Raw genomic sequence first — 14,400 nt, forward strand, 5'->3', positions numbered from 1 at the left:
ATTTTATGATTTATTTATTTTATTGTAATTTTGGTTTTTCAAGGCAGGGTCTTACTCTTTAGCCCAAGCTGGCCTGTAATTCACTATGTAGTCTCAGGGTGACCTTGAACTCACAGTGATCCTCATACCTCTCTGCCTCTCAAATCCTGGGATTAAAGGTGTGCGCCACCATGCCCTGTTCATGTTTTGTCTTTTATTGTGAGCAAGCCATTGTGTGTGGAATACGAAACATGAAGGAGGATTCTAGTTTCCTCTCTGAGTTATGTATGGAAATCTTCTAGTGTTTAGGGCCGGGGCTGCAGGGAAAGTTTTGAACTCTGCCCGGAAGCCCTGGGGCCGGGAAGAGGATGTCTGAGGCAGAGACTTCCTTGCAGCTCAGGCCTCTTATGGTATCAGCCAATATGAATGATAGAGATATCTTCTTGCCATCTCCGGGGACCTTGGAGAAAAGGGGATTTTGCGTAAGTACCTCAGGTACTGCTGAAGGGTGAATGAAAATGCAGGAGGATCAGGCGCTCAAGGCTAGCCTTGGCTATGCAATGAGTACCAGATTACCCTGGGTCTACTTGAGACCCTGTCAAAATTCCATATCATTCTGGGCTAGAGTGAGACCTGGCCTTAAAGAAAGAAAGAGAGGAAGAACAGAAAGAAAATTCTAAATACAGTCAGGAGTGAGCTGGAAAATAGCTTTACAAACCTAATTAAGGGAATCAACCAACGCATACTCTCAGTGTTGTCAAGAGTTGTTGAAGTCATGCTGTAGCAGTTGAAATTTTTGCTGATCGGCCTGTTCTCTCAGAGGAAAAAAAAAAAAAAACACAACAAAACACCAAACCCACAAATAAAATAAAAGGCTGAAAACACGAATGTCTGTAATTAAACTCTGTGATGACGTCTTCTGCTTGCCCAAACTTTCCACTGTTTCGTGCGTGTATTTATCTGGGGAGCTCCTGTGTCAGCTCTACCTGATTCTCTTTCTGCAACGATGACTTCACCTGCAGGCTACACTCCTTCCAGAATCTCCAGGGCAAGGTTTCCAAGGTGCAGATGGAAAGCGAACATCTTATCTTGAAATAATAACTCTTTAAATCTAAATCTTAAAGGCTGCATGAGCTGTCCGGGGGTGGGGGGCACAAAGAGCATGTACAGAGTTTGGAGGGAGTTGAAGAGAACCAACGGAGGGGAATGCTACACCTTCTTAGCCAGTCATTAACTATTTAATTTTGCAGAGCCTTGGGGGATGGAGCTGGCCGAGTACTTGGGGTTAAGGAGAACTGCAAACCCACCCAAACCGTTGTGAGTAAGGCTCTGAGCTTGACGGCAGCAGATGTTTGAGGGGTGTGGGGGGGGGGGGGGGGCGGTGAGACCAGGGAAGGCTTCCCCAGGCCGGGAGGCAGCGAGGATGGGGGACCCGCACGCTTTGGGATACGCGGACAAAGGCGCGCCAGCTCTGGGCCAGGCCTCACGGGCCGAGGGGTGGTAAGCGGCTCCCTGCGAGGTAATCGGAGCCGGGACAAACGGGCTTGGAAGAGGCGGGGGGGCTGGGTGGGTCATGCTTCCACCGCTCGATGCTGCCCACCAGGTCCGCTGATCCTCACGGGGCAGCTCAGCGCGAGCCGGGGCCTGGTCCTTTCCAGCCCCGCGGGCCCGCACCGCAGCCGCGCGACTCCCGCTGCAGCAGCCCCAGCGCGAGGCACGCGCCGCCGGCTCCCACCGCAGCTGCACTCCTATTGGCTGCCCAGCCGCGAACGCTCCCGCCCCCGCCACGCTATTGGCTGAGACTGCCGCGGTCCCTGCCCCCCCCCCCGCCCCGCGCGAGCCGCCGCTGACATCACGCGGCCCGAGGCGGCGGCGGCGCCCCCCTTCCCTACACCCCCCCCCCAGGCCCCAGCCCCGGCCTTGCCCGGCATCCCCCCCCGCCCCACTCCACCCCGGACTCCGCAGAGGTGCCGCCGCCGGGCCAGGCAGAGGATGGTGCGCACCGTACCGGGCGAGTCCGGGTCGTCAGAGCCGCTTCAGCGTCACAGCCGAGCCGGCCGCGGAGGGTAGCCTTCGACCCCCCCCCCACTCACCATCTCCCCCAGCCCCGCACCCCGGCGTGAGGCCGGCGCCGCAGTGGCCGCGGCCATGGGGGCCCTGACCAGCCGGCAGCACGCGGGCGTGGAGGAGGTGGACATCCCGTCCAATTCCGTGTACCGCTACCCGCCCAAGTCCGGTGAGGAAGGGAGCCGCTGCGGGGGCGGCGGGGCGGGGAGGGTGCCGCGCATCCGACGGGCGCCGGGGACCCGGTGGTCCAGGCCGCCCCCCCCTCCCGAAGCGGCCTGCGAGTGTGTGTGTGTGTGGGGGGGGAGGTCCACGAGAAGGCACGGGTCCCTTCTTCGCCTGGGCCCGCGGGGTCACCGGGGTCACCCTCCACCGGAGGACGGCAGAGCTGCCTCGCTGGTAATCTGCTCTGCGACAGGCAGGGACGGGCGCCGGCCGGCTTGCAGGGCGCTGGCCACTGAGTGACCGGCCGCGCTCAGGGTCTGCGGCTTTGGGAGGGATGCTCTAACGGGCGGCTGTAGGCCAAGTGTTGTCCCCAGAGCTGCCACATCCAGGCCCTTGGGATGGTTAAAAAACTAGGTTCCTGGAGGAAGTGTTTTCGCTATTCTGCTGAAGCGAGGGAGGGATGCGAACTTGCCTTGCCGTGTCAGTGTCAGTCCGTACCTTGCCCAGAGGATGCCAGGAGGAACACCAAGAGTGTCACCGCCGAAGTGTTTGGGAATCGATCAGAGCCCCTTGGATTCTCCCTTGCCAGAGTAGCTAGCGGCAAGTCTAGTTTTCAGGCACCGGGGTGGCTTGGGACAGAGGCGAAGTATTGCAAGGTTTGCTTTCAGAAGCATAGCTTCACTTAAAAAGGTAAAATACCTCGAGCCTTGGCAGCGCGGGCGTTGTGACACAGAGGAGGGAGAATGGCAAGGTAGCCCCCGTTGAGTAAGGCCGGCAGATCTGAGCTGTTGGCACATACCCGGTTATATCTGGCCTTTACGATTATGTTTTAATTTGCTATTCTCATGACTCCTGGGATCCACGTGTACTTTCTCTCTGGCTTCCGGAACGTGGTGGCAAATTTGGTGATCACAGAGTGAGGTGTCAGCCTTGGAGCAGGTCCCATTCTCCTTTTGGTGGAATAAAGACATGCTAATGAGTGGAGCTGGTTTCTCAGCAGTGCATCTAGTTTCTGCCAGGTGGAAGCTGGGACGAGACAATGAAGCTGCTTCCCGGCTGAGTGTCTGCCAGAGCTTCGGTGCCAGAGGATGAGCCCTTGTAGGGATGAGTAAGAACCGCTTCAGAAAGGTCACGATAAAGCTTTGGGTCTTTAGTATTGTACCAAAGCTCTCACTAATTATGACTATGGACATTTTTGTCTGTTAAAAAACAAAATGCGTGTGTGCCTTCTTAGCACTGTGCTCAGGAAGGCATGCGTGTGATGACTCCTGTGGAATCCCTGGAGGCTGAGGCAGGAGGATCACAAGTTTAGTGACCATCTGTCTCCAAAACAAATAAAACAACAAGAAGGAAGGCGTACTTTTGTTTTTGTTTTACTTTGCTTTTATTTTTTTCCTTTATTTCTTCTCTCTCTTTAAAAAAAATTTTTTGAGGTCGTTTAAGGTAGGGTCTCACTGTGGTCTAGGCTGACCTATGTAGTCTCAGAGTGGCATTGAAACTCACAGTGATCCTTCTACCTCTGCTTCCTGAGTGCTGGGATGAAAGACATGCGCCACCACGCCCGGCTTTAATTTTTTAAAATTTGTTTATTTGCAAGCAGAGAGGGGGAGAGAGAGAGACAGAGAGAGAAGAGAGACTGACAGAGAGAACCAGGGCCTCCAGCCACTCCAGATGCATGCACCATTTTGTGCATCTGGCTTTACGTGAGTACTGGGGAATTGAACGTAGGTTGTTAGACTTTTTTTTTTTTTTTTTCCCCGAGAGAGAATGGGCATGCCAGGGCCTCCAGCCACTGCAAACAAACTCCAGACACATGTGCCCCCTTGTGCATCTGGCTTATGTGGGTCTTGGGGAATCGAACCAGGACCCTTTGGCTTTGCAGCCAAATGCCTTAACCACTAAGCCATCTCTCCAGCCCAGGTTGTTAGACTTTTCAGGCAAGCTCCTTAACTGCTGAGCTATCTCCTCAGCCCTCTTTTCTTTTTTTCTATTTCTGTTTTTCTTTCTTTTCAAGGTAGCATCTCACTCTAGCCCAGGCCGACCTGGAATTCTCTATGTAGTCTCAGGGTGGCCTCAAACTCACAACCATCCTCTTAACCTCTGCCTCCCAAGTGCTGGGATTAAAGGCGTGCACCACCATGCCCACCTTTTTAATTTTTTTTTTTTTTTTTTTTTGAGGTAGGGTCTCACTCTAGCCAAGGCTGACTTGAAATTCACTGTGTAGTCTCAGGGTGGCCTCCAATTCATGTCAGTTCTCCTACGTCTGCCTCCTGTGTGCTGAGATGAAAGGCGTGCGCCATCATGCCTAGCTTTTTTATTTTTATTTTTTATTTGAAACAGGGTCTCATTTGACCAGGCTACCCGAAGCTCACTATGTAGCCAAGGCTGGCCACGAACTCCTGACCCTTTCTCTTACCTCTCCTTCCCAAGAACTTGAGCCAACTATGCCTGACTTGCATTTTATTTATTTAAATATTTTATTGTACTTATTTGAGAGAAGGAAGGAAGTGGAGGGGGGAGAAGGAGGGAAGAAGGGAAGGAAAGAGAATAAGTACACCAGGGCCTCTTGTTATTGCAAACAACTCCAGATGTATGTGCCATTTTGTACATCTGGGTTTATGTGGGTCCCGGGGAATGGAACCTGGGGCAGCAGGCTTTACAAGCAAGCACCTTTACCCTCTGAGCCATCTCTCCAGCCCTGACATTTTACTTTACTTTATTTGCAAGCAGAGAGAGAGGAGACAGATAGAGAGAATGGGCACAACAGGGCCTCCAGCAGCTGCAAACGAACTCCAGATGCATGTGCCACTTTGTTCATCTGGCTTTATGTGGGTACTGGGGGAATCAAACCTAGCTTGTTAGACTTTGCAAGCAAGCATGTTAACCAATGAGCCATCTCTCCAGCCCCACGTTTTATTTTTGTTTTGATGCAAGTCCAACAGACTGGTCTTTTTGTACGCAAGAGAAAGAAAGAGAGAGAATTGGCATGCCAGGGCCTCCAGCCACTGAAATTGAACTCTAGATGTGCACTCCCCCTTGTGCACATGTTCAGCCTTGCACACTTGTGTCCCTTTGTGTGTCTGGCTTATGTGGGACCTGGAGAGTCAAACATGAGTCCTTAGCCCCTCATTTTTTTTTTTTTAAAGCAAAAATAGAGCTGGAGAGATAGGTTAGCAATTAAGGCACTTGCCTGCAAAGCCAAAAGACCCAGGTTCGATTTTTCCAGGACCCATGTAAGCTAGATACAGAAGGTAGTACATGTGTCTGGAGTTCAGTTGCGGTGGCTTAAAGGCCTTGACATGCCCATTCTCTCTCTCTCTCTTTTTCCTTTTTGGCTTTCCAAGGTAGAGTTTCACTCTAGCCCAGGCTGACCTGGAATTCACTATGTACTCTCATGGTGACCTCAAACTCATGGTGATCCTCCTACCTCTGCCTCCTGAGTACTGGGATTAAAGCATGCACTACCATACCAGGTCCATTCTCCCCCACCGCCAAGTAAATAAAATAAAATGGGCTGGAGAGATGGCTTGCCTGGGAGGCCTAAGGACCCACATTCAACTCTCCACATCCCATGTTAGCCAGACACACAAAGGTGAGGCAAGCACAAGGTCACACATGCCCACTAGGTGGCACAAGTGTCTGGAGTTTGAGTGCAGTAAGGGAGGTCCTGTTGGGCCAATTCTTTCTCTCTCTCTCTCTCTCAAAAAAAAAAAAATTTGTTTATTTTTATTTATTTATTTGAGAGCAATGGGGAGAGAGAGAGAGAGAGAATGAATGGGCATGCCAGGGCCTCTAGCCACTGCAAATAAACTCCAGATGCATGTGCCACCTTGTGCATCTGGCTTACATGGGTCCTGGGGAATGGAGTCTCAAACTGGGGTCCTTAGGCTTCACAGGCAAGCGCTTAACCTCTAAGCCATCTCTTCAGCACCCCCCCAAAAATTTAAAAAGCAAAAAATACAGGCCTTTAATCCCAGTACTCAAGAGGCAAAGGTAGGAGATTGCTATTAGCTCCAGGCCACACTGAAACTACATAGTGAATTCTGAATTTCTTGTTTTTTTTTTTTCTTTTCAAGGTAGGGTCTCACACTAGCTCAGGCTGACCTGGAATTCACTCTGTAGTCTCAGGGCAGCCTCAAACTCACAGAGAGATCCTCCCACCTCTGCTTCTCCAGTGCTGGGATTAAAGGTGGCACCACCATGTCCGGCTGCACTTTTTTTTTTTTTTTTGACATTTTAAAAACTTCTGTTGATATCTTCCATAAACAGAGACGATATACCATGACCATAATCCCCTCCCAGCAGTCTCCCTTTCCCCTTCTCAATCCTCCCTTCATGGAATCCCTTCTTCCTTCAAACTAGTCTCCCCTCTATCTCGATGTCATCAATTTTTTTCTCCCTTCTATTATGTAGGTCTTGTGTTGGCAGCATCAGACACTGTGAGGTCATGAACATCTAAGCCACTTCGTAGATGCAAAGATAGTATTATAAGTAGTCCTCCCCTTCCCTGGGCTCTTACAATCATTCTTGCAATTTCTTTCTCAGTGGTCTCGAGCTTTGGTAGGCAGGTGTGTGATAAAAACGTCTCATTTATGCACTTCTTTTTCTCTTACATCACTTGGCTTTTATTGATCAGGATATGGAGCATGCTTTGCTGAGCCTGCAGTTTGGAGACCATTTTCCCTTCCTTCACATGTGGGAATCAACAAAGGTAGATTTCTGGAAGGCTGTTTTGCAAAAGCTATTAGCACAGATGCAAATCTTGGATGATGGTAATAAAAGGGCCGTTAGTGGACCAAACTAAAACTTTTTAAAAGACAATTTTCACTGAGACAAACCCTTCCACTCTAGCTCAGGCCAGCCTGGAACTCGCTGCATATCACGGGCAAGCCTCAAGCTTGAGACAATCAATCCTTTTGCCTCAGCCTCTGGAATACTGGGTTTAAGCCACTATGTCTAAGTATAACACTTTCCCTACTAACACACTCAGTACTTACAGTCTAAAATAATGCTTCCTACTCTAGAAGTCTTTTTTTTTTTTTTTTTTTTTTTTTTGAGGGGTCTCACTCTAGCCTAGACTGAACTGGAATTCCCTATGTATCCTCACGATGACCTCAAACTCATGGTGATCCTCTTACCTCTTGTCTCCTGAGTGCTGGGATTAAAGGCATGTGCCACCACGCCTGGCTATAACTCTGTCTCATCTATTTTAAAAATATCTGTTATTTATTTGAGATAGAGAGAGAGAGACAGAGAGTATGGGTGTGCCAGGACTTCTTGCTGCATATTAACTCCAGATTCATGTGCCGCTACATGCATCTGGCTTTACACGGGTCCTGGGCAATTGAACCCAGGCCATCAGGCTTTGCTAGCAAGTGCCTTTAACCACTGAGCCATCTCCCCAGCCTCCATTTTTTTTTTTTTTTTTTTTGAGGTAGGGTCTCACTCTAGCCCAGGCTGACCTGGAATTCACTATGGAGTTTCAGGGTGGCCTCGAACTCACGGCAATCCTCCTACCTCTGCCTCCCGAGTGCTGGGATTAAAGGCGTGCGCCACCATGCCCGGCCTCCATTTTTAATCTATTTTTAAATTTATGTATTTATTCATTTGTGTGTCTATAGGCTCTTGTGCCATGGTGTACAGATGTAGGTCAGAAATAACTTAGGGGTTTCTGTGCTCCACTTCCGTTGAGACAGGGTTTCTTGCCACGACAAACAAACTGCAAGTGAGCATCTCACTAGCCGGCCCACTAGCTTCTGATTCTCCTGGCCCTGCCTCCCACTGTCATAGGTGTTGGGATCACAGATGCATGCTCCACTTTCCCACGTTGTGTGCAGCTTTATGTGGGTGCTGGGGATTGCAAGAAAATGCCTATAACTGCTGAGCCATCTGCCCAGCTCCCTATCTATTTACTTGTATTACTTATTAATTTTTGTCTTTGGAGATAGGGTCTCACGCGAGCCCAGGCTGACCTGGAATTCACTCTATTCTCAGGTGGCCTCCTACCTCTGCTTCCTGAGTGCTGGGATTAAAGGCAGGCACCACCACACCCAGCTTCCTTTTTGTAAAAAATATATATTTTTATGAATTTATTTGCAAGCAGAGACAGACAGAGAGAGAGAGAGAATGGGGCACACCCAGGCTTCCTGCCACTGCAAAAGAACTCCACATGCATATGCTACTTTGTATATCAGGCTTTATGCGACAGCTAGGGAATCAAACCCCTGGCAGGCTTCACAAGCTAGCTCCTTTAACCACTAGGCAATCTCCCTCCTCAGTGTCCTTTTGCTTTTTTTTGCTTTTTTTGAGCCAGGGTCTCTCTATGTTACCTAGAACTCATGTTCCTCCTGCCTTAGGCTCTCTAATAGCTAGGATTGCAGGTGCACTGCTGTGCATGGCTCTGTTTTAACTTATTCTTGTTTTTGTTTTCCAAGGTAGGGTCTCACCCTGGCTCATACTGACCTGGAATTCACTATGTAGTCTCAGGGTGGCCTCAAACTCGTGGCAATCCTTCTACCTCTGCCTCCCAAGTACTGGGATTAAAGGTGCGTGCCACCATGCCTGGGTATATTGGTTGGCTTTTTTATTTTAGACTAAGTCTTGAGACTGGCCTTGAACTCCTGGTCCTCTTGCTCTACATGGGAAGTACTAGGATTACTGATTATAACAAAACAGTCTGTGGAAAGAGACACAATAATTAATAATAAAACAAAAGTAAAGAGAAAAGAGATGACTTAGCTGTTAAGGTGCTTACTTGCGAAGCCAAAGGACCTATGTTCAGTTCTCCAGTACCCACCCACATAAAGCCAGATGCACAAAGTGGCAAATGTGTCTCAATTTCATTTGTAGTGGCTGGAGTTTCTGGCATGTTCATTTTTCTTTCTCTCTCAAATAAATAAAAAAATATATTTTTTAAAAAAGAAAAGGGCGGGCTGGAGAGATGGCTTAGCAGTTAAGCGCTTGCCTGTGAAGCCTAAGGACCCCGGTTCGAGGCTCGGTTCCCCAGGTCCCACGTTAGCCAGATGCACAAGGGGGCGCACACCTCTGGAGTTCGTTTGCAGAGGCTAGAAGCCCTGGCGTGCCCATTCTCTCTCTCTCTCTCCCTCTATCTGTCTTTCTCTCTGTGTCTGTCGCTCTCAAATAAATAAATAAATAAATAAATAAATAAATAAAAAAGAAAAGAAAAGGGCAAAGGACTTTGTAGACATTTCTCACAAAAAGGGTATACAAGGGCTGGAGAGATGGCTTAGCAGTTAAGTGCTTGCCTGTGAAGCCTAAGGACTCCGGTTCGAGGCTTGATTCCTCAGGACCCACGTTAGCCAGATGCACAAGGGGGCACACGCGTCTGGAGTTTGTTTGCAGTGGCTGGAAGCCCTGGTATGTCCATTCTCTCTTTCTCTCTCTCTCTGCCTCTCTCTCTGTTACTTTCAAATAAATAAATAAACATAAAAAAAAACAAAAAAAATTTTAAAAGGGTATACAATAGATAAACACATGAAAACATGTGCATTATAATTAGAGCCAGGTATGATATGGGAAGCCAAGATAGGAGAATTGCCATGAGTTTGAGGCCAGCCTGGGCTAGAGTGAGACTATATATATACATATTAGAAGTTGGACATGGTGGTTCATGCTTGTAATCCCAGCACTTAGGTTGAGGTTGAAGAGTTCCATCCAGCCAGAAAAAGAAAGTTATGATTAGATGACACTTCATACCCACTAGGTTGTCTAGTAATTAACTGAAAAAACAGTGGCAAGTATTGGTAAGGACATGGAGAAATTGAAACTTATTCCCTGCTGGTGGGAATGCACAGTCATGAAGCCACAGTAGAAGCAGTTTGAGTTTCTCAACTGGTTATTATGACTTAGCAGTTCCACACCTAGGTGTGTGCCCAAGGACAAAAGGGTGGGCAAAAGGATCCGTTCACGCAAGATTTGCAGCGTGTGTAGCAGCATTCTTCTCAAGAGCGGGTAGGAAGATGTGACCCAGATGTCCATCAACTGAGCAGTGGAACCCCTTATAATGAGGTGTGGTGAACCCGTCCACTAGGAGGTCCTTGGCAACGGAGGGTTGCTGCTTGCCTCGGCATGGATGGCCCTGGGGAAGATGCTGCATATACTAGAATCTCATTCATATGAAATGCTAAAAGAAGTAAATCTATGGAGATGGAAAATAGATTAGTAACTGCCAGGGTCTGGGGCAAAGGGAAAAGGAAAAGTGGCTGCTAATGGATTTCTTCTGGGGTGATGACAATGTTTTGAAATCAGATAATGGTGAGTGGCTGCATACTCTGAATACACCACAGACCTTTGGATTATAAACTTGATATCAGGCTGCCCTTGAACTTGCTATGCCATTGAACTCCTCAGCCTTCTGTTTTCATATCCCCAGAGCAGGGCTACACCAAGCCTGGATTATACACTAATAACTAGGTGAATTGTGTGGTGTATAGATTATATCTTATAGCTATTTGAAAAATGGGCTACAGACCTAGATGTAAGAGTTAAACTATGAGACCCTTTGAAGAAAGAGGAGAAAATATTTGACTTGGATTGTAAAAAGTTTGTAAGAAATGATACCAAAAGCACAACCCACTGAACTCTTACTTATTTGCATGTAGGGTGAGAGGAAATGGCCATGCCAGGGCCTCTCACCACTGTAAATGAGATGTATGTGCCAATTTGGGCATTTGGCTTTATGTGAGTGCTGGGGAATCAAACCTGGGCCAGGAGGCTTTACAAGCAAGTGGCTTAAACAGCTGAGCCACCTCACCAGACCCCAAATGAGCTCTTTTGGTTTTACGGTGCTAAGGATTGAAACCAGGGCCTCAAGCAGGCTGGGAAGGGGCTCTATCACTGATCTATGTCCGCAGCACTCAAAAGTGCAACCCATAGGGCTGGTGGGATGGCTTAGCAGTTAAGGCATTTGCCTGCAAAGCCAAAGAACCTAAGTTCGATTCGCTAGGACTTACGTTAGCCAGAAGCACAAAGGGTCGCACGTGTCTGAAGTTCATTTGCAGTGGCTAGAGGCCCTGGCACACCCATTCTCTCATTCTCCCTCTTTCTCTGTCAGATAAATAAATAAAAATAAAATAAGAGCCGGGAGTGGTGGCACATGCCTTTAATCTCAGTACTCAGGAGGCAGAGGTAGGAGAATCGCCATGATGTTCAAGGCCACCCTGAGACCCTTAGTGAATTCCAGGTCAGCCTGGACTAGAGTGAGACTCTACCTCAAAAAACAAAACAAAACAAAAAAAGTGCAACCCATAAGCCAGGCACAGTGGCATGCACCTTTTGTCCCGGCACTAGGGAGGCAGAGGTAGGAGGATCACTGTGAGTTTGAGGCCATTCTGGGATAGTGAATTCCAGGTCAGCTTGGGCTAGACTGAGGCTCTACCTTAAAAAAACAAACAAAAAAACAACCCCATTCTTCTCTGTTTTGATGTCATGTTTCCTTATCTCTCTTTCTATTTTTTTTAATTCAGTTTATTTACTTATTAGAGGGGGGAGGGAGGGAGGGAGGGAGAGAGAGAATGAGTATACCACAGCCTTAGCCACTTCAAATGAACTCCAGATATGGAAATCAAACCTGGGGTCTTAGGCTTTGCAGGCAAACACCATAATCACTAAATCATCTCTCTGGCCCTTTAAAAAATATTTTTACTTCTTATTTATTTGAGAGAGAGAGAGAGAGAGGGAGGGAGGGAGGGAGGGAGGGAGGGAGGAGAATGGGCATGCTAGGGCCTCCAGCCACTGCAAATAAACTGCATGCTTCACCTTGTACATCTGGCTTCATCTGTACATCTGGGTACTGGAGAATTGAACCTGCTCCTGGGTCCTTTGGCTTTGCAGGCAAGTGCCTTAACTGGTAAACCATCTCTCCAGCCCCCCCCTTTTTTTATTAACAACTTCCATGATTGTAAACAATATCCCATGGTAATGCCCTCCTTCTCCCCACTTTCCCCTTTGAAACTCCATTCTCCATCATATCCCCTCCTCCTCTCAATCAGCCTCTCTTTTTTTTTCTCTTCAAAAAAAAAATTTTTTTTGTTGTTGTTCATTTTTATTTATTTACTTGAGAGTGACAGAGATAGAAAGAGGCAGAGAGAGAGAGAGAGAGAGAGAGAGAGAATGGGCGCGCCAGGGCTTCCAGCCACTGCAAACGAACTCCAGATGCATTGCCCCCTTGTGCATCTGGCTAACGTGGGTCCTGGGGAATCGAGCCTCAAACCAGAGTCCTTAGACTTCACAGGCAAGTGCTTAACCGCTAAGCCATCTCTTCAGCCCTCAAAAAAAAATTTTATTAACAACTTCCATGATGATAAAAAAAAAATATGCCATGGTAATACCCTCCCTTCCCCCACTTTCCCCTTTGAAACTCCATTCTCCCCATCTCAATCAGTCTCTCTTTTATTTTGATGTCATCATCTTTTCCTCAAATTATGATGGTCTTGTGTAGATAGTGTCAGGCACTGTGAGGTCATGGATGTCCAGGCCATTTTATGTCTGGAGGGAGCATGTTGTAAGGAGTCCTACCCTTCCTTTGGCTCTTATATACATTCTTTCCACCACCTCTTCCACAATAGACCCTGAGCCTTGGAAGGTGTGATAGAGATATTAATGTACTGAACACTCCGGTTACTTCTTCTCAGCACCATGGTGCCTTCTGAGTCATCCCAAGGTTGCTACCATCTGAAAAGAGAAGATTCTGTACCCAAAGTGAGAGCAGAATATAAGGGTATGAACATTAAGAGAAGTGCTTACTGGGCAGCTTGATAAGCATAGTATATACATTTAGCCAGATACCAGCAGATGTTACACCTATAGGGCTCATGACTACCCCTGTTTTAAGTCTTCAGAATCAGGGATTTATTCCCTCCCATGGAGCAGGCCTTGAGTCCAATTAGAGGGCAGTTGGTTTCCACCATGACAGACCTGCCACTATTGCACCCATTAGCTCATTTGGCCTGGCTGGCCAAATATAAGGCTTGCAATGTCCACTGTTGAGTATCTTCACTGGTGTTTTCTCTTTCTCCCATTGAACTGCATGCAGAATGGCTTCTTCCAGCTTTCTGTCAGCTAGTCTACATGGAGGAGGTTATCAGCTCAGTTCCAGCAGGATTTCTCCGTGGCCTTGCAGCCCAAGTATGTGGAGTATTCAGCAATAGGGTCTTAACATCTATTCCTAGTGGGAAACCAAGGACTCGACCATAGCCTATAATGTTTTGGGGGCATCAGGGACCTCTCTGGCCAACAACTCACTGGAGGTGTCCCATCCCTGGCTCTGAAAATTTTCTAGCAACAATCTATGGCTCCTGAGTGTTTCATTGTCCAAAAAAGTAGGTTTACATTTAACTTATTTATATCCTCCTTAGATTTTGATTATCCCTCCCTCCACCATTTCTTTACTCAATCTCTTCCCCTGACCTCACTTGTAGCCCCTAAATTTTTAAAAAATTTAATTTATTAGAGACAGAGAGAAAGACCTTACCTCTTTTTTGTTTGCTTTTATTTATTTTGACACAGGGTCTCATGTAGCCTAGGTTGGCTTTGAACTGGTTTTAAGTAGAAGATGACCTTGAACTTATGATCATTTGCCTCTGCCCTCTTCAGTGCTGGGACTTTAGGCCTGGGTCACCGCACCTGACAGTGGCACATTTAAAAAAATAATTAAGTAATTAATTTATGAGAGACAGACAATGCAAAATATGGCTGTAGCACATGTATTTTTAGAAAAATTGTGTGAGCTGGGTGTGGTAGTACACACCTTTAATCCCAGCACTTGGGAAGAGAGGTAGGAGAATTCCTGTGAGTTCAAGGTAAGCCTGAGACTACATAGTGAATTTCAGGTCAGTCTGGGCTAATGTGAGGCCATACCTCAAACAACAACAACAACATTGTTTTGAGAGGCAGAAAGCAGGAGAGAAAATGGTTGCCCCAAGGCCTCCTGCAGATGAACCTCGGATGCATGGGCCGCTTTGTTCATCTGACTTTACATGGGTACTGGGGAATTGGGCCCCCAGTCACGGCTGTCCAACTTTGCAAGCAGGTGTCTTTAGCCACTGAGCCATTTCCCCAGCCCTGGACATGGACATGGACATGGGATCTTTTGTTTTGTTTTGTTTTGAGATAGAGTCTTGCTCTAGCCAAGGCTGGCCTGGAATTCACTGTGTAGTCTCGGGATAGACTTGA

The 14,400-nt window shown here is 47.6% G+C and overlaps 1 protein-coding gene across 3 annotated transcripts in view; it reads left to right on the top strand.

Moving 5' to 3' along the window:
* The first annotated feature begins 1,927 nt into the window (after positions 1-1,927).
* Rnf157 (ring finger protein 157) overlaps positions 1,928-14,400 on the top strand; it is a 92,532-nt gene continuing 80,059 nt past the window's right edge. For 2 of the 3 annotated variants that reach the window (XM_045158441.1, XM_045158442.1), the window contains exon 1: positions 1,928-2,215. In XM_045158441.1, coding sequence (XP_045014376.1) covers positions 2,128-2,215 — 88 coding nt within the window. In that variant the 5' untranslated portion in view covers positions 1,928-2,127. The remainder of the gene's footprint in view (positions 2,216-14,400) is intronic. The other variant, XM_045158440.1, reaches the window with a different exon arrangement.

This window comes from Jaculus jaculus, chromosome 9, assembly GCF_020740685.1.
Source record: "Jaculus jaculus isolate mJacJac1 chromosome 9, mJacJac1.mat.Y.cur, whole genome shotgun sequence".
Classification (NCBI taxonomy): domain Eukaryota; kingdom Metazoa; phylum Chordata; class Mammalia; order Rodentia; family Dipodidae; genus Jaculus; species Jaculus jaculus.